Source organism: Panthera onca, chromosome B1 (assembly GCF_046562875.1).
Source record: "Panthera onca isolate mPanOnc1 chromosome B1, mPanOnc1 haplotype 2, whole genome shotgun sequence".
Taxonomy (NCBI): domain Eukaryota; kingdom Metazoa; phylum Chordata; class Mammalia; order Carnivora; family Felidae; genus Panthera; species Panthera onca.
In genome coordinates this window covers 31,296,877-31,317,236 of record NC_138342.1, presented here as the reverse complement: position 1 = coordinate 31,317,236, position 20,360 = coordinate 31,296,877, and the positions used below count along the sequence as shown (strand labels likewise).

Sequence of the window (20,360 nt, the reverse complement as noted above, 5' to 3'; positions counted from 1 at the left end):
AAGGGCGAGGTACAGGAGCACATAAATATAGAAAAAATAACACAAGTTTATAAAAGAACAGTTTTAGGAATGATTTTAATGTATTTTAATAATCTTCCTCGATCATTTTCTGACTCCATGTTTCTAAGGAGGTGGTAAATTTTCTCCGGCAACTAATTTAAACTTTTGTTTTTAAAAAGCCCTTTCTTGTAAGTGAGTGCCGTTAGTGCTATCTTTATTTTCATACCTTTTTTGTTGTTGTTGTTTTCCCTCTTTAATGTTTGTAGTCTTGAAGTTTAGATGGCAGAGAATAAGCGTCAACTGGCAAATTACTGTGGGTATTCCCTAAACCCCTTGACTACACAGAAATTAATTTTGTGCATCCTCATTATTAGTCAAAAGGAAAATGAGTGACATCACTAGACTGTGTTGGAGTTTGTGTCACAGAAGGTAACGTGTCTTCTTTGTTGTGTGGGAGAACATACAAGCTGGCGATCCATTTCAGTACGTTTTCAGTAACGACAAGAGTCTTACTTAGGTCGAAACGTGTGTTAGGGAATGCATTTGGCCATCCTCACAGATAGTCATGAAGGGCAAAGAGGATATTTCTTTTAGAAAAGATGGCCTGCTGTGTTAATGGTTGCACCTGGGGGGCTCAGTCAGTTAAGTGTCCAAGTCTTGATTTCGGCTCCGGTCATGATCTCACGGTTCATGAGTTCAAGCTCCCAACTGGGCTCTGTGCTGATGGTGCGGAGCCTGCTTCGAATTCTGTCTCCTCCTTTCTCTGCCCTTCCCCTGTTTGCACGCTCTCTCTCTCTCTCTCTCAAAATAAATAAATAAACTTATAAAAAAAAAAAAAAGAAAGAAAAGATGGCATGTTGTGTTAATATTTCTTTTAAAAAAATCTGTTTATTTGTAAGGGTTGTAAAGGGGGGAAATGGATCATGGGAGCAAAAACCCCTAATTATTTTATATATAAAACACAGATTTGCATCTACTATGTAAACAGGTATGCATCTTCAAGATTAGAATTTCATGAGAGGGTGATTAGGAAAAAGATGTTGCAAAAGGCTCCTGGGTGAGCCAATAATTATTTCAATTAAAAAATTTAATTTATTTGAGAGAAGTTGGGGAGGGGCAGAGAGAGAGGGAGAGAGAGAGAATCTCAAGCAAGCTCCATACTCAGTGTGGAGTCTGATGTGGGGCTCAAACTCACAAACAGTGATATCATGACCTGAGCAGAAATCAAGAAGCAGGTGCTTAACTGGGCCACCCAGGTGCCCAGATAAATTTAGTTTTTAAAAAGTTGAGAATCACTGGATAAACCCTTCACTGTTAATACTTAAAATCAGTAGTGTTGAATTTTCTTCCCCTAGGGATGTCATTTGAAATGTTAAATGTTAAATGTTGGTGTTGGCTCACATGATAAATAGTGATTTTTTATTTCATCTCTGGAGAATTTGTGGTCACTCATGAGAACAGCACTTTAAAAATCAATGAAAAGGGTAGGAGTCAGTAATAACATTTGGCCTTGCCAATTAAATATCCAAAAGGAACTTGAACATTCAGTCTTCCATCCTTGAGAGTCTAACTGCTCTGTAAGAGGCTTAAAGATGTGTGTTTGTGGAGGCGGGAGGGGGAGGGGGAGTGGGGACCCAAGAAGCTTAGATACAGTTTGTTTTTGTTGATAGCCTACACCCTCCACCTAAAAATTGGATTTTTTGAAAAATTAATATTAGAAGTCCAATTTAATTCAGTCCATATTAGGTAACTTATATTTGTGACCACCTCTTGGAAATTTAAAGCATCTGGCCAGAGTTAAGGTCTTATATGGTCCTGAAGCTGAGCTAAGCCAAATGGCCCACCTGGAAAATTGTCTCCCATCCCTGATTATATGTGAGACAGACCTGATAATACATGTGGATCCAGAGGTGAAGCCTTATGATTTGGACACGTGTAACTTGTTAGAATACGGATCTTTTTTTTTTTTTAACCGGTTTATTTTATTTTTTTTAATTAATTTTTTTAGATTCAAGTTAGTTACTTAGAATACAGGTCTCTTAAGACATGCATGTCATGCATATTTAGCAAAGGGAGTTGAATGCAGTGGAATAGCAACACGTAAATTTCCCTGTGGTTTGGGAGGGAGGAGGAAGTGTATGTTTCTATGTTATGTTGGAATGGCGTGTCAGAAGCACAGCACTGCAATAATCTGCTTTCCTTTGTGTAGACGTCTGGCACTCATACTAAATTCCAGCATGGTGAGTTATCTGTCGATGGTGCCATTTCGAGGGGTTGCCTTGGGAAAAACTCTCCCTTCTCTGGGACCCCAGGGTCCTGTGAACTGAAGGAACTCGGATGTTTTCCCAACAGCTTTTCTTTTCTTCCTTATTTTTCTACCAACAGCTTTTCTGATGTAATAATTCTAGGATTGCTAATGTGATTCATCCCATTGTAATCCTTTACTTACTTTTTTTTTCCTTAGCAAACGTTGATGTTTTAAAGGCAATGGTAGCAGATAACAGCCTGGGTGACCCTGAAAGGTGAGCGCTTCTCCCCCCACTCCCTTCAGTGGGACTTTTTTTTTTTTTTTTTTTGCTTATCTATTAGAGCAGGTTTCCCAGCTTTGGTACTGTTGACATTTGGGCCAGATAATTCTTTGCTGTGGGGAACCATCCTGTGCATCCTGGGATGTTTATCGGTGTTCCTGGTCTCTGCTTACTAGATTCTGGTGTCTTCTCCCCGCCCTCCACCGTCCCCTCCCCTCCCCCCCCCCCCCCCCCCCCCGGTCCCCCATGTGACAACCCAGAATGTCCCCACACAGCATCAGCGTCCACTGGGGAGAACTCAGCCCTGGTTGAGAACTGCAGTGTTGGAGATATGCTGAAGAAGTTAACAGCCTTGGAATTGGGCACCACTTATTGGCCACCTCTTTGTGGACAAGTTAACTAACCACTCTGAGCTCAAGTTCCATCATTTATAAATGGAGATGGCCATTGTATCCACTTTCTTGGGTTATTATAAGGAAGACAAGTGGCCTGGGGCATTGAGAGACCTCCATGAGTAACGACGATTCAGCAAAAATCAGGCTGGTTTGGTCGTGGAGCATTATAGTCCTTCCTAAAGAATTACAGATAACTATATTTCTATATAATTTTTTATTTCATCAGCTAGGAGCATTTATTGAATGCCTGCTCAGTGCTGGGCACAGTGCTGGAGCTGGGCATTCACAGATTGTTGGCACGGAGACTCGGTCTAGTGGGGAATGGAGGCGTGGGTGTGAGGACTTACGATGGGGATGTGCATGACTGTGCCGTGGGAGAAGCAAAGACTGGATGCTGTGCAAACTCCATGGGGCCAGTGGGAGGTGACGGAAGGTTCATAGAAGGTCCACGGAAATGCCATCTGACCCAGGTTCGACAGGCAGAGACAAGAGGCAGGGGCTGCTTGCTTGTAGGTGGAGAAAGCCCCAAAGGTTCAGTCCAGGGAGGCCAGAGAACGCACTGTGGACAGTAGGAAGAAGGGCCAGGAGGGCAAGTTGGGACCGAGGGACAGGGCAAGGAGTTTGGCACCTTTTTCCTGCTTACTCTGTGGGGCGGTGCTTCTGGCATATCTTGGATATCTTGTGTTTGTCAGACTGGTGTGTTAGGCTTGCATTTTCACCAGGAAGCTCATGCAGGAAGCTCTGTTTAGGAAGTCCTGGTGGTGTAGTTCATAGAGCTACATAGAGACATATGAGCTGGGATTTCTCCCACGTTCCAGCCCTGACTGTGGTGTTTGGACCATGTTGGCTCACGGCGTGTTGCCTCGGTTATTTTTGGGCATGGTATATAGTGCCTGCCATTGGCTTTTATGCACCGCGGGTACTCGATGAACGTTTGTCGAACGGATGTCGTTAAACAAAAATTTTGAATTCTACTTTCCACTATGTGGTGTTAATTTGACATTGTTTTATCTCAGAAAGCTGCTGCTGCGTGTTTTTATTTTAACAACCTAAAGAGCATCCCTAACGAACACCAGAAAGCTTTTGGCTGTCCGTGGTGTTTGAGACTCTCCTCAACCATGCACACTTCTTTTTAAAAGTGCAAGTGGGATGGTTCTCAGCAGCAGAAAGTCTGGTTCATGCTGTCATAAGACATCCACGTGCCTCTGGGGCTCTAGGACGGGCTCAGGTGTCAGCCTGTGCGGTGACATGCCACCCCACCTTGCCCGCCTCTACCATGACACAGGGCTGATGCCTGGTCGGGCTGGCCCTGTCCTGTTTTAAGTCCTCCTTTTCTAGTGGACCAGAGTCTTGACGTGTCTTTTGAAAGTTGCCAACATCTGACCTATATACTTCTCCTTTTTATGTTTTGCCTGGACTTTTTTCCCCGGGCTATCAAAGAATGTGGGCTCCCTTGTTTTTTTGAAGCACTGTAGCATGGTGGTTAAGTGCATGGTTTCTAGAATTAGACTTTCCAGATCTGGATCTCAGATCCATCATTTATTAGCTGTGTGTCTTTGGCAAGTTCCTTAACTTCTCATTTTTATTTTTTTAAAAAAAAATTTTTTTTAACGTTTTTATTTTTATTTTTGAGACAGAGAGAGACAGAGCATGAATGGGGGAGGGGCAGAGAGAGAGGGAGACACAGAATCGGAAGCAGGCTCCAGGCTCTGAGCCATCGGCCCAGAGCCCGACGCGGGGCTCGAACTCACAGACTGTGAGATCGTGACCTGAGCCGAAGTCGGACGCTTAACCGATTGAGCCACCCAGGCGCCCCAACTTCTCATTTTTAAAATGAGGAAGTTCATAATACCAACCTTGGAAGGTTTTTTAACTGAATTAACACATATCAAATGCTTAGAATACTGTTAGCTCTTTTTGTTACTACTGTCGACACTATCAACATCGCTGGAACATTACTTTTGATATCTTGACCTAAAAGCTTTCTTCCTTTGATGCAGTAGTCAGTCTGGATCAAACATTCTATTTTAAGTCATTTGATAATTTGTTGGGAATTCACGTGTGTCTCTCCTTCAACGCACATGTGTCCGGGGGATCTCTTTGTTGAGAGATCTAGGCAGACACTTGGCTGTGATTTAAACCTGCTATTTGAATTGCAAGGGAGAGATCGCCTTAGCTAGTACTTTTTGTAAGTAACCGCTTCTACTGTTTCCTCCCCCCCCCCCCCCCCCCCTTAGCCCTGTGACACCCAGCACTCCTGGGAGCCCACCTGTGAGTCCCGGGCCCTTGTCGCCAGGAGGCACCCCCGGGAAGCACATCTGTGGCCACCATCTGCACACAGTGGGCGGTGCTGTCGAGAGGGACGTGTGTCATCGGTGTAGGCACAAACGGTGGCACTTCATAAGACCTACCAACAAATCCAAACAGGGCCACGCGAGGCGTCAGGGAGAGGTCACCGTCCTCTCTGTTGGCAGGTAAGATCCCTGTGGATGCTTTGGGTTTGTGTGACATGCTTTCTATGGTGTGTGGATTGGCGCGTACCTGTTAAATCTAGAGAATGACCTCCTAAGCCTGGCTCGGGTCATATCGCTGGACTTTTTAAATGTTTTCAGCTGTGAGTCCTACATTTTTCCAACAGCAGAGGAATCCTAAGAGGTGGCTATTGCTAGGTTAGAGGTCAGGTGTATTAATTAAGGTAAAAAAAATTAATTCCTTGCTGTATTAGGGTTCTCTGGACAAACAGCTCATAGGATATATATAGGAGGAAATTTAATATAGGAATTGGCTTGCATGATTATGGAGGCCGAGAGGTCCCACAGTCTGCCCTCTGCAAGCTGGAGACCAGGAAAGCTGATGATGTAATTCAGCCCCATTCCAAAGGCCTGAGAACCACAAGGCTGATGTTCCGGGGCAGGAAGAGAAAAAAAACAAATTCTTCCTGCCTGGGCCTTTTTGTTCTATTTAGTCTCTTATGGGGTTTGATGATGCACACCCTCATCGGTGAGAGAGCTTTACTCTTCTTTACTCGATCTATGGATTCGAGTGCTAATTAATCTCTTCTGGAAACACCCTCATAGGCACCCCCAGAAATAACATCATACCAGCTCCTTGGGATCCGTGAGTCGAGTCAAGCGAACACACAAAATTCACTAGCAGCCTTGCTCTAATAGATAAAGCCCAAATTTCAACTCAACACAGAACAGAAGTTTCTATTTCACTGGTACAGAGTGCAGGATCAGCCTGCCAGGTGCTTTCCACCCTGCGGCCCTGTCAGCTTTGCAAGTAGAAGGCAAACGTACGAGGAAGATTGTTCGTAGGTTTGCTGAGCCAGGCCCGGAAGCCGCACGTTTCATTTTCGCTCACGTGCTGCTGTCCAGACCCCGACACTCAGCCATCCCTCCGTGCCAGCTCGAGGGGAGGAGAGAAGTGGTGGGGCTGGTCCCCTGCTCTGCAGTGTCTGCCACGTAAGTTGCATGTGGATTCCAGGGCTGCCTTCTTTGAGGCCACTTTCCTTGTGTCCTGGCCTTCCCAGCCCTCCGGTACCATTTCCTTGCGACCCGCATGTGATGGGGAGCTCTTGCAGCTCAGCGGGGAATCGGTCTGACGGCACGGAGGATGCTTTTGCGGCGTCTGCTGTTTCCATGTTGAGTCTCATGCGGGAACCGCCTTGTCAAGGCTGCACATGGAAAGGCAGTAGAAAGTAATGGTTGAGTTATGTGCACCGGTTGGGAGTGCCCTGGTGGCTCAGTCGGTTAGACATCTGACTCTTGATTTCGGCTCAGGTCACCATCTCACGTTTCGTGAATTCGAGCCCCGAGTCGCGGGCTCTGCGCTGACAGCACAGAGCCTGCTTGGGAGTCTCTGTCTCCCTCTCTCTCTTCCCCTCCCCCACCTCAAAATAAATAAATATACTTAAGAAAAAAACCTATAAAAATAAAATAAAATAAAAAGAGTATGTGTGCTGGAGGCAGACGGGGGAAGCCAAAGCTGACAGTGCTGTGCCCACGCTCCTTGTTTCTCTGAGAACAAACCCCAGACAGAGTAGCCTGAACTCGTTGCCTCTACCTGGTTGGAGTGCAGGCACGACTGCTTACAAACTCACTTTTCTCCGTGCCTCAGTTTCCCCCTCTATAAAATGAGGACAGCAGTAGTGCTCAGCTCACTGGGTTCTGTGATGATTAAATACGATGACTTACGTAACTTCGACCGGTTTTCGCACTTTTTACTCATTCGGATGTTGGCTGTTACTATTATTTTGATTCGGTTTGGTTTTTATTATGCGCAAGAAACGAGAAAACTGCAGGGCTGTTTGCCCGCTTACAGCAAAAGAGTACAACTCATGACCACACTGTTTTATTAAGAAGCAGAGTCATGGGAGTCTGTGAATGTGGAATGTGATGAGAACCTGTGGCTTGTTTAGACAAAGCGTATTTTGTTTGCTTTAAAAAAAAAAATCTGCTGAAATTTTCAACTGAGATTCAGCATGGCTCTTATAAATGCCCCAAATGCAGCTCTCTTTCTTGGATGTAGAATGCCGGGAGCGTTTAATCATTACTGGCCTCTCGTGTTGCTTAGAGGGGCTCTTACATTTCCACCGAGCAGATCTGTAGTTACAACTTTTCTCTGATTCTTCTTTTACTTCCTCAGAGTCTCCCTCCTCCCTGTGGTTGGTAATCTCATTTGGACAAAGAAGGAGGATGTATTTTGTTTTAGGTGGTTTTAAGGAAATTTAAAACCAGAACTAGAGAGAAACTATTATGAAAAACTTTGTGATTTCGATACACGATGAACTAGAAAAACAGTCAGACTGAGTAAATTTCCTTAACTTCTCTTAATTCTTTTTTTTTTTTTTTTGCCAGTGGAAATGACTATTATTTAAAATATATTTTAGGGCCACCTGGGTGGCTCAGTCGGTTAAGTGTCCGACTTTGGCTCAGGTCATGATCTTGTGGTCCATGAGTTTGAGCTCCACATTGGGCTCTGGACTGACAGCTCAGAGTCTGGAGCCTGCTTTGGATTCTGTGTCTCCCTCTCGCTCTGCCCCTCCGCCACTCACACTCTGTCTCTTAAAAATGAATAAATGTTAAAAAAAAATTTTTTTTTTTTTAAATATTTCATGTTTTGGGGCACCTGGGTGGCTCAGTTGGTTAAGCACCTCACTTTGGCTCAGGTTGTGATCTCGAAGTTTGTGGGTTCAAACCCCATGTTGGGCTCTGTGCTGACAGCTCAGAGCCTGGAGCCTGCTTCTGAGTCTGTGTCTCCCACTCTCTCTGCCCCTCCCCCACTCATGCTCTGTCTGTCTCTCTCCCTCTCTCAAAAATAGATAAACATTTAAAATATATTTTATTTTTTTAATTAAAAATTTTTTTTTCATGTTTATTTTTGAGAGAGAGAGAGAGAGAAAGAAAGAGCACAAGCAGAGAAAGGCAGAGAGAGGAAAGAGAGAGAGAATCCCAAGCAGGCTCCATGTCAGTGCAGAGCCCAACACAGGGCTCGATCTCATGAACTATGAGGTCATAACCTGAGCAGAAATCAAGAGTCTGACGCTTAACTGACTGAGCCATCCAGGCACCCCTAAGATATATTTTAATGAAAACACTTTCTCATTATCTTTAAACAAAAATGATTTAATTAAAAAAAATTTTTTTAATGTTTATTTATTTTTGAGAGAGAGAGAGAGAGAGAGAGAGAGACAGAGTACAAGCAGGGGAGGGGCAGAGAGAGAGGGAGACACAGAATCCGAAGCAGGCTCCAGGCTCTGAGCTGTCAGCACAGAGCCCGCCGCGGGGCTTGAACCCACGAACGGTGAGGTCATGACTGAGCCACCCAGGCGCCCCTGATGTTCATTTTTTAATACCAAGCTGTTCTGGCATCAGGACATATGTGCTTCCTGATGTACGGGATTGAGATGCCACCACGCCACTGACTCCCCAGCACTCTCGAGCCGAGCCGTGTGCCAGATATGTCCTCCTCTGCCGGAAGTCCTTGTGGCAGCTTCAGGGGCTTGATTCTTATCAAATGTTTAACCACTTTCAGTTTTGCATTCGCTGGAGGGATACTCTTGTGAACTGCAGGAGTACGTGTTGTTTCTAATCTGAGCATCTTTATTCTATCTTTTTCCCATATGGACATATTCTTGTACTTGTTTTTCTGGTAACAATATGTAGTTTTTGAGGGTGCTGTGGATCGCCACCATGTTTTTCATGATCTGCAGGTGAGGGCCAAACTTGGAGGCTGTGCGGGGGCCTCTGAACTACAGAGCACAAAATCCCTGCCGTGAGCCTGGTGATTGTTCTCTTCAGAGGAGAGGGGAAGCCGAGCAGACTCTAATTCTCAGTGAAAATCTCCTCCTTATTCCCTTCACTTTTTCCTTAACCCTTAACGAAAAGCTAAATTTGCCTTAAAAAAAAAAAAAAACCGTCAAAAACGGAACACACACAGAGACTACCACCAACTGATCCTGATAAAATTCATGGTTGGGGCTCCTCTGGCCAAGTGTGTGCAGAGATAAGTCTCTCTGAGGGGTGCCCTCTGAGGCAGTTCTTGAGTGAACATTTTGGTTACATCAGTTTAACTGAAAACTAGTTGTGCTTTTCTCCAGCCTTCTGTGGTTAAAACAACTGATGATAATCTCGTGTCCTTGTTAGAAACCACAACCCTGAGGCTGTTTAAAATTTGGGTACCCAAACTTTTTAATGCATTTTTAATGCTCTGTAAAGTATCCAGCATTGTGTGTGATGTGTTGAGTGAAAATCAGCTGGAAAGTTTGGCAGGGGACAGGGGCATTTGCTGGGTGGGAACGCCCCTCCTATTGACTAGGGCTTTTTTCGTTGATGTCCCAACTTTTGACTGAGATCCTTTGGGATCCTCTAGATTTAAAAAAAAAAAAAAAAAGTAAAAGTTTATTTATTTATTTTGAGAGACAGAGTGTGCATGAGCCGGGGAGGGGCAGAGACAATCCCAAGCAGGTTCTGCCCTGTCAGCACAGAGTTCCACATGGGACTCAAACCCACAGACCGGGAGATCATGACCTGAGCCCGTATCAAGAGTTGGATGCTTAACAGACTGAGCCCCCCAGGTGCCCCAGGATCCTCTAGATTTTTGATTCACTCTTGATTCTTTTTTACTAAAAAAGCAACACCCATCACGTCTGCTCTTTGCCTCCTCAGGTTTAGAGTGACAAAAGTGGAACACAAGTCAAACCAGAAGGAGCGGAGAAGTTTGATGTCAGTTAGTGGGACTGACGGCGTCAATGGGGAGGTGCCTGTGACACCTGTGAGGGGAGAACGGAGTGACACAGAGTAGCAGGTGAGTTGCAGCTGGGGTGACATGGGGGGCGGGGCACGGTGGGGAGAAGGTGCTGGAGCCTCCTGGGGTGTGTGGGAGTGTGGGAATGACTTGGCAGGGAAGTGACAACCTGTAGGACTGTCGGGGATGGAATGGGATTATTTGCCTTTTCAGAGCTTCTTGTAAAGAGACCACGAGCTTGGCTGCCTCCAGGGGCCTGGCCTGCATGGTAATGGGGAGAGAGGGTTCCTTCAGAAGCAATGTGGAATGGCCGGGATTGCGGCAAACCCAGCCACAGGACTTCTATCACCACAAGGCAGAAGGCACTTAAGTGTTGCTAGTTCTTCTGCAAAAAAAAAAAAAAAAAAAAAAAGGCAGAAATCTAGACTTTTAAAATGTGAAATCACCACAGGTTTTTAATGTTGGCAGCTTATTAAATATCCTTTAACAACCCATGCCGGCGAAATGAAATATAGTCTTGTCGTCATTTCTAGGTAAACTGTGATTTGAAAAAGCCTGGAGCAAACAAACCTATGTTTTTTCCTTCAATTGAGTTGGAAACCAGTTTTCTTTGATGTGCCCCAGTAGGAGTATTACTCTTCCAAGTAAATATTTTGAAGTGATTTATAAAGCAAAAGTGGATGCTTCTTGGCTGGGCAATCTTCATTTTGAATGATAGTGCTCAGAAAAGAAAAAAGGCTTGTGATAACTTGCTATTGGCTTAGCTTTCATCTGACTCTTTTCTTTCTGTTCTGGCTTGGGTAGCATTCACCCCTTTCACGTTTCTTATTATGTGTAAGAAGGCGAGTGCACAGACTCTGGAGTGATTATGCTCTGGAAACTCCAGTCAAACTTCCAGACCTGGATGGGAAGGCAGAAGAGGTCACACTGGCAAAGGGAGGGGAGGGTGGGGCGTGGGGAGGTAGGCTGGCTGGGGTCTTGAAGGTGCAGGAGAGAGGCAAGGTTGAACCTGAGCCCAGGAGTCAAGCGGGGATGTGGCTGGCGCGGCCGAGTTGGGGAGAGAAGTGCCTTGCAAGTGAAGTTTCTCCGCTAATCTGCCCAGGCTCGGAGGGGTTGAGGATGATCTGGAAGAGTAGTGCTCTTGAAATCTCTAAGACACAGGGGCTCTGAGAGCTGCCAATGTTCGTTCTCGCAGTCTTGCATTTGGGAACGATCTGGCCCCTTCCCCTGAGTTTAGAAGCCAATAGGGCTTTCTTTAAAGAAGAGGAACAAGGGTGACGGGGGGTGCTCAGTATGTTACATCTGACTCTTGATTTTGGCTCAGGTCATGATCTCACAGTTTGTGGATTCAAGCCCCGAGTTGGCCTCTGCACTAACAGTGCAGAACCTGCTTGGGATTCTCTTTCTGCCTCTCTCTCTGCCCCTCCCCTGCTGGTGGGTGCATGTGTGCATGCGCTCTCTCTCTCTCTCTCTCTCTCTCTCAGTAAATAAATAAATAAATAAATAAATAAACAAACAAACTTTAAAAATAAAGAAAGAAGAGCAGAAAAGTCTATCTCTGACTTCTCAGCCAGTTACTGGTGCCTTGGGGAGGGAACCAAGAGGGATTTAAGAAAAGGAAGAGAATGATGAAGACAGTAAAAGCAGCTGATGTCGATTCAGTATTCTAGTCGTCTGGACATTGTATTGACTGATACAGATCTCACATGTCACCATTATAAACATCTCTAATGGGATGGACATCATTTTCCCAGTTTTATAGACGAGAGAGCCAGTGAATGGAAAGGGTAAGTTACATGTTAAGGGTCACTTAACTGGAAGGAGGAGCTGATTTGAACCTAGGCTCTGACTACAAGACCAACTATATTCTTCTACTGTCCTAAGATGCTTTTACTAAGAGGCACCCCTAGACCCATGAATGGAGGGCATTTCCATAGTGATCCAGAACCTTGTGTCCTAATATGGTAGCCACTAATCACCTGTTGCTACTTAAATCTAAACTAATCAAAATTAAAAATGTAGTTTTGCGGTTGCACTCGTCCACGTCTCATGTTCAGTAGCCACAGTTGGCCAGCTAGGGCTGCCATACTGGACAGTGCAGATCCGGAATACTTCTGTCGTCACGGAAAGTTTTATTGAACAGAGTGGATGGTATTCTCGGTATTCGAGTTGGAATGTGAGTGACTTTGGTAAATAAGAGGTAAATCTGATTAAAGTCGTGAGGACTTTAATCCTGAGAAGAGAAGCACCTGGCTGTCCACGTGTAAGGTGAGGAAGGCCCAGCCCTCTCAGCAGCACAGAAAGCTATGGGTCGTGACGACAGTTTGCCCTTGAGTCCTCAGCCTGGCCATGTGTCGACACTTGGAGCAGACCCCGTGTAAGAAGACACTGGTCTCCCTGAGGCAGGAAGTGCAGTGTGATCCCGTGTCAGGCTCAGTCTTGGCCCGACTGCCTGGAGAGAGGGGCACTTGAGATGTGAGAAGGTTTCAAGAATTAGGATTGCTCAGATGGTTTTCTTGGCCCAAATTCTGCCTGTATCTGACCATGAGAATTTGGTCCAATCATCTGAAGTCCTGACCACATCTGATTTACAGTTTGATATTCTCTTCAAAGTGCACAATCATCCACCAGGATTTCGTAAGAGAACATTGGATTTGACCAGCAGACGTGGTCTCACGTCCTAGCTTCACCTCGTGGAAATTGTACTTAACTCCCACGTAAACCCACTTGCCTTGAATATGACATAAGGACATTAAATTCATTGATTTAAGGCAAGCGCAACACAGAGTCTGGTGTGTAGTTGGCTCTTCTTAGTAGAGGGTAATCATATTGGACTAAGCCGTTCAAAATCAACAACGAGCTCATGAATGACCTTAGAAAGGGGATGTGTTTTCCGAGCCTTCTATTGTAATTAGTTTTGAAATTAAAAATAAAAAGTTTTATTATGGAAATTTTCAAACAAACACAAAAGTGGAGAGAATTATATCATGAATGCTCATGAGCCATTGAGTAACTTAAATACCTGTTGTATATCCAGTATTTACTATGTACCTGACATGCTTTGAAAGGCACATCGCACATATTCACTGATTTAATCCTCACAACAGCAGTAGGTAGGTGCTAGTTAGTGCCCGATTCTGCAAATGAAAGCACAGAGTTTAAGCGACGTGTTCAGAGTCACCAGGAAGAAGAAGGTGGAGTTTAGAGCCCCGCCCCCCTGCCAGGGTTCTGGAGTCACAGGCCTGACCTCCCATCTGGGTCTGGGGAAAGTGGACCCTGTGGTCAGAGCCTCCTGGAGTTGGGGCCTGCTGAGTGGCCAAGTCTGATGAAAATGGATTCTGAAAAAGAAGGGAAAGGAATAGTCATTGACATGTAAAAAATTTATTCATTAAAATTTTTCTTGCTAGGTATTTTAATATTTCTCACGCCCCCTGCTCCACCCCCCACCCCCAAAGGGTATGTTTTGGGTATTTAACATCACTTGATTTTCCAGCTAGAGAAATCCTGACATTTTTCCATTTGGGCCCCAAATCTCTGGTTCAGGACTGAATCGGAAGGTTTGCCAGAATATAGCTAATAAAGTAAGACAGGAGTGTTACGCACCTTTCATACAGCCTCGTATACAGTTTTGAATGTTTTGTTTTTTCCTGAAAAATGCTTTTGTTTAAATTTGGATTTTTAGTGAAGAAATTGATTTAAATATTCACATGTGAAATCATATCTACTCCTTGGCTTGGTTCCTTTTTTTAAAATTAGGGATTGATACTAGAAACTAGACTTATATTTCTCTCTCTCTCTCCTTCTCTTTTTAAAAAACAAAATCTGTTGTTGGCATTTCTTCTTCCCCTTATTTTTTTCCCCCTGTTTCACTGGCCTGAGGTCTTTTTTGTAGTGAGATCTAACTTGCTCTCTGCCTGATTTATTTTGGCAATGCGGTTAAAATGGTCTCTTTTTTTTCACAGAAAATGTGTTTTGATTTCTTAGAAGAATAAGCTTTTGTTCTTTGAAGTTAAATAAATCAAATTGCTTTCAGCCTCCAAATGCCACTGCCTTGTCTTCATTATCACTGTTCTTTTGCTTTTTAAAAGTGAGGCTGTCGTAAGCGTTTGATATCACACATTTCTGACGTTTGTGTTCCTTTTTGCATCTTACGGTAGGATCTTATTGAAACATTGATTTGGAAAGTGTACGTAACACTTTTTTATCAAAACAAAAATTCATAATATTACACATGGCTTTTTATTTTTTAAGCTCTTTTATTATTGGAGTGGTTCTGTTGATTATTTCAGGAATTTATTTTAGTGATTAAATGCTGAGTTTTATTTATTTTTATTATTTAAAAAAATGTTTTATTATTACTTATTTTTGAGAGAGAGAGTCCCAGCATTAGCAGGGGAGGGACAGAGAGAGAGGGGACACAGAATCAGAAGCAGGCTCCGGGCTCCCACCTGTCAGCACAGAGCTCGACACGGGGCTCGAACTCACAGACTGCGAGATCATGACCCGAGCCAAAGTTGGACGCTCAACCGACTGAACCACCCAGGTGCCCCAAAAGCTGAGTTTTAAACTGTTTTTAGACTTAATTTGAACAGTGCTGCTTCTGACTGCTTAACCCCTATGGGCTTCAGGTTCCTCATCTTTATAACGGGGTTGTTGTTGGACTTCAGTGAGGTAACATATTGTTCCTCAGTCTGTCCTTGGCACAGAGTTAGTATTTACGAAATATTCACTATCATCAATAATTTTCATCCCATTCTTGGTTGGTCTTATTTATTCGCCCATTTCTCAAGCATCAGCTTGAGGCTCTGTGAATCCCTTCTTACTTCTAAAGAATATTAGAGCGTTGGACACTCGTGACATTTTAATCTAAAGAATATTAGAGCATTGGACTCTCACGACATTTTAACAGTTAATGTTTGGCAAGTCTCTCCGGAATTTGGGCCATTTTCTTGTCTGTGTTAAAGAGGATTTAGAAATAACTATCCCCTCCTATTGGAGGTGGAATCAGAATTAGGAACAAGGCAGTTAGAAGGTTTTCCCGGCTTTAGTTCTTCGTATCCTACAGATCAGAGGGCGGGTTAAATTAAGAGGTAGTGGTGTGGACCGAGTTTTCTGTGCAAAACTGCTGTGCTGGGGCTCTGTTCTGGGATAAAAGTCTTCTTTCTGACAAGGCTCTTTCATGGATCGTGCTCCCTGCCTCCTGAGCATCAGGGCCAATCACAAGGTCAGCTTGCCTGACCTTTGGTGCCTTCCTTTCCTCCTCCTTCCTTTTGAACTCTATGACTGGGGTGTAGTGAAGGGTCCCCTGGGGGCCTCCCTGATGAGGTCAGGCTGCATTATTTGTAGTCCTTTGCGTTGCTGGTCTTTTGTTAACTCTCCAGGCAAGGAGAGGATGATGAGAGACTTAAGGCACTGCCTGTTAGCTAATATTTTTATCCAGAGCTTGTAATTTTTTCAGGGCAAAATATACACTTTTTTAGAAAGCAAAAAAAGTTATCTCAGGTTTTTTAATGTTTATTCTTGAGAGAGAGAGAGAGAGAGAGAGAGAATGAGCAGGGGAGGAGCAGAGAGAAAGGGAGACACAGAATCCAAAGCAGGCTCCAGGCTCTGAGCTGTCAGCCAGGGCCCAACACGGGGCTTGAACCCACAACCCGTGAGATCATGACCTGAGCTGAAGTCGGATGCTTAACTGACTGAGCCACCCAGGTGCCCCAGAGTTATCTTAGGTTTGATGAAAGTCCCTTCATTTGACTCGCTGGCTTTAAAGAGGCCATGCCTAGAAATACATGAGAAGAAACTGTACTTAAGTAGGCATAGATAGGAACACCTGCCTCGATTGTTAGCTGCTGAGCACATTTCTAAAGGGCAAAAGCAGTACTTGGGTGGGTGCCTGTGTCCCTGTGTGGAAGAGCCTGAAAGTCCCTGCTGAGCCCACCTGAAACGTGGAAGTGGAGGGAAGCTAACACCTGCCCGGGACCTTTCAGTGGGAAGAACAGGCAGGTGGAACTGGCCAGATGAGGAGAAAAGCTGAGTGAGGGACAGAGATTTAGATGCAACCTTATGGGTGATAATCTCTCCACACTACAGATGAAGAACCAGGCTCAGAGCGATTACTTTTGCCCAGCTCCCAGGTTCAGGCAGTGACAGGGCTTGGAGGGGTAGAAATCCACATTTGATGCTAACATGTTCAGTGGCTTTGGAGTTTGAGGGAGCTTTGCTTTCTCTGAGGAAAAAAAAAAAGTCCTCCTTCAGTCTCTCAGCCCTGTGCGTCAAAGCAGCGATCATGTCACATTATCCGCCTTCACCAGGCATGGCCTCCTTTTGTCTCCTATGGGGACCCTCTGATGGCATTTGGCTGTTAGAGCTGTGCCTGCATCAGGTTCAGGTCGTGAGCAATTCTGTTTTCTTACAGATTCGCTAAGATCATAGACTTTGAGTTCTCAGAGGAGCTGTGATTGCCAATTCAGGTCAATTCAGGTACAGTTAGATTTTTTAACAGTATTTATTGAGCCGCTACTATGTGTGAGGCTCTGTGCCAGGCCTTAGGGACATAGAAATGTGGAAGGTGGACAGACAAAGGCCATGCTTTCTCGGAGCTTCGGTTCTAGTTTTTATGTAGGACTTTTCTCCCCATGCCTCCTCGTCCCCTCCTGTCAGAGGAGGGAGCTCCTAAGAGGTTATGTATATTGTTCAAGGTCATGCCGGTGATGGATTCCAGAGCCTGGACTTTCTGGCAATTCATTTCCCTCATTGTCTCTGGTGAATTGGTTTTTACAAGAGTTTGAACTTGAATTATTATTATTATTTTTAAAGATTTTGTTTACTAATGTTTTATTTATTTTTAAGAGAGAGAGAGAGAGAGACCGAGCATGAGTGGGGGAGGGGCAGAGGAGACACACACACACACACACACACACACACACACACACACACACACAGAATCTGAAGCAGGCTCCAGGCTCTGAGCTGTCAGCGTGGAGCCCGACACGGGGCTTGAACTCCCGAACCGTGAGATCATGACCTGAGCCGAAGTCGGATGCTTAACCGACTGAGCCACCCAGTAGCCCCGAACTTGAATTATTTTTTAAGAATTGAGAAATAAGACATGCACACAATAAAATATTCAAGCAGCATAAAAGGCTGCAGGGTGAAAAATAAGTCTTTGAAAACCGTGAATTCTTCACCCAATTTGCAGCCCTTCCTCCTCACTGCAATGAAGTCTTCCCGGCAGGGAGCCATGATTACTGGTATCTTCTGTCCTTTCAGGAGTATTCTATGCATATACGCGTGTATGCAACACACGTGTATGTACAGCTCCCTCTTTTGCCCCTTCCTCCAAGGAGGAAGATGAACGTAGATATTTGTCTGCACCTTGCTTGCTGTTGAGGTTGATGGCTAATAGGTCCCGGGGACTGTTGACTTTTTACTCTCCCCCATTGGTTGAGCCCTGCCGAGTGCAAGTGCTGGGCACACTGTTTACAAGTGATGTGCCCTGTTTGTTACTGGGAGTTGCTCCAAGACATGTATGGAGATAATGTGAGGGTTTTGGTGGACCTGCAAACATACTTCGCTGGTCAACGATGACATTCTTTCAGAGCTCTCCTTCCCCAGCTGTGTGGACAGAAGAGACTGAAACGTATTCTTGAGTATTCTCAGGATTCAGACAGTGTGGCGGCCCAGAGGTTTTTCGTGTTGGTTGACTTCCAGTTGCCACTAAAGCAAGCTGTCTGTCTGTGTGTCCCCTGTGTGCTTCTCCCTCCGCAGTGTCTGTTCCAGGGCCCCTCCTGTTTTTTGACCGGAAGTTAACCCACTGACCCCTCAAGAGAACTCAGCTCCTCTTCCTCTGTAGCCTGTCAGTCCTTTGACAGGACTTAAGAAAGAGGGGGCTGTGACCTCTGTCCTTTTCAACACAGAAACTCAGCATTGGAGGCTCCTGGAGACTGGCCCATCCGGACACAGGCCTGTGGGGGCTTGACAGAGGCAGAAAATGAAAGGCTTTTGGAGACATTTTTGCCTAGAACTAGAAGGAAAAGGGAATTAATGGTTGTAACTGGGAGTTTTAGTTTTCTTAATTTGTAACTTGAGGCTTTGAATCTACTAACATTAAATAGCTTAAGTAAGTAATAGTGCCTGTTTGCTAGAGGTAGCAGGACATAGGATGCTGAAGGAACCCCACAGCGTAGGTTCTGGAATCAGGCTCCTCGTGCTCAAGTTCTGGTCTGTCACTTGTTAGCTGTGTAACCCTGGACAACTTCTGCCTCTGATGCCTCAGCTTCTCCACCTGTAAAGTGGGGATAATAGTAATAATATCACCTACCTCATAGGGATGTCATTCCCTGGCACTTAGTAAGTGCAAAACCTGCAAATGCTAGATATTATTACTGTATCAGGCAAGCCTTATTTAAACACTTAGCAAACTAACGTGTAAAAAATTACAGTTTTTGAGGTTTAAAATTTTTCCTGAGGTGCCGAGAGGCCAGGTTAGACATAGGTGTTGTAGTGTTTCACTTGATTCTCATGAAGCGGCTTACCGAGAGCCAGTGGGCTGAACCTCTGGCTCACAAGCCAGGAGAGGCAATGTCTAACTAGTTTGGCTTTCCTTTTTAGAAAGCTACCTGTAGCCAGTATACCTGTTGAATCATAGATGTATTGAGACTAATAGGGAACTGCTGAATTGCATTTAAATAATTCCCTAGTGAACCCTTGTTTTTCCAGATACAGAATAACTTTTTTTTAAGTTTATTTTGTTTATCTTGAAAGAGAGAGAAAGAAAGAGAGAGAGAGAAGAATATGAACGAGGGAGGAACAGAGAAAGAGGGAGAGAAAGAATCCCAAGCAGGCTCCACACTGTCTGCACCAAACCCAATGTGGGACTCGATCGCACGAACCATGCGATCATGACCTGAGTTGATTTATTAAAAGTTGGATGCCTAACCAACTGAGCCACTCAGGTGCCCCCGTTAGATACAGAATAACTTTTGATGTCAGGTACATTTTATTTGGAATAAAGTGCTCTGAATCTCACCATCCCAAAGGGCTGGTAAGTCACAAGTGTTCAGTTATTGTCACTTGGGAAACCCATTGTTGCCAAATATATGAACACATTTAAATTGCTGCGAATATAAGAACTTAGTAAAGAGCAGCCTTCAGACTTTTCACTAAGATCCAAATCTAATGTCAGAAGTTTCAAAGCTATAAGGAGTGAAAAATTTGTTACTGGTTCTATTCATTCAATAAAGAAGATAATATAATTTGTAGGAATATGTATTTCTTCTCTATGCTACTTAAAAAAGCTATTTAAGGGGCGCCTGGGTGGCGCAGTCGGTTAAGCGTCCGACTTCAGCCAGGTCACGATCTCACGGTCCGTGAGTTCGAGCCCCGCGTCAGGCTCTGGGCCGATGGCTCAGAGCCTGGAGCCTGTTTCCGATTCTGTGTCTCCCTCTCTCTGTCCCTCCCCCGTTCATGCTCTGTCTCTCTCTGTCCCACAAATAAATAAAAAAAAAAAAAAAAAAAAAAAAAACGTTGAAAAAAAGCTATTTAAATTTTGAATGGAAAATACCTATAAGCATTTTTATTTCTCCTGAATTGGCCCCCATACATTAAAAAGTTGCTCACAGTTGATAACAAAAAGCTAGGGGCACCTGGGTGGCTCAGTCCGTTAAGCATCCCACTTCAGCTCAGGTCATGATCTCGCTGTTCCCGAGTTCGAACCCTGCGTTGGGCTCTGTGCTGACAGCTCAGAGCCTGGAGCTGCTTCAGATTCTGCATGTCCCTCTCTCTGCCCCTTCCTTGGTCGCGTTCTGTCTCTCTCTCTCTCAAAAATAAGTAAACATTAAAAAAATTTTATAATAAGAAATATATAGTTGATCCTCATTTCTTGTACAGAGCTAATAAAACTCTTGAAATTTCCTACGGGATGAGAACTATAAAATGTCTTTTGTTTTATGTTAATGAAGTGACTTTGAAAAGCCCCCAGGTAACCAAAGGATGGGGAGGGCTTTGCTAGGGAGCCAACCGTCTGATTAGAGGGGTGGAACTCTTAGTACTCCCACTGCACCCCCCACCTCCAGAGAAGGGAGAGGGGCTGGAGGGCAACCAATGGTTAGTGATTTAATGCGCCATCCTTCTGTAATGAAGCCTCCCTAAAAACTCAAAAAGGGAGGGTTCGGAGAGCTTCCAGGTTTGTGAA

The 20,360-nt window shown here is 44.5% G+C and overlaps 1 protein-coding gene across 2 annotated transcripts in view; it reads left to right on the top strand.

Annotated features, from left to right (window-relative positions):
• RELL1 (RELT like 1) overlaps nucleotides 1-20,360 on the top strand; it is a 69,515-nt gene that overhangs the window by 40,324 nt on the left and 8,831 nt on the right. Inside the window, exons 4-7 of one of the 2 annotated variants that reach the window (XM_060655263.3) lie at nucleotides 2,465-2,522; nucleotides 5,161-5,397; nucleotides 10,093-10,231; nucleotides 10,705-19,691. In XM_060655263.3, the coding sequence (XP_060511246.2) occupies nucleotides 2,465-2,522; nucleotides 5,161-5,397; nucleotides 10,093-10,228 (431 nt within the window). In that variant the 3' untranslated portion in view covers nucleotides 10,229-10,231; nucleotides 10,705-19,691. Of the gene's footprint in view, nucleotides 1-2,464; nucleotides 2,523-5,160; nucleotides 5,398-10,092; nucleotides 10,232-10,704; nucleotides 19,692-20,360 lie in introns of those variants that run through there. The other variant, XM_060655262.3, reaches the window with a different exon arrangement.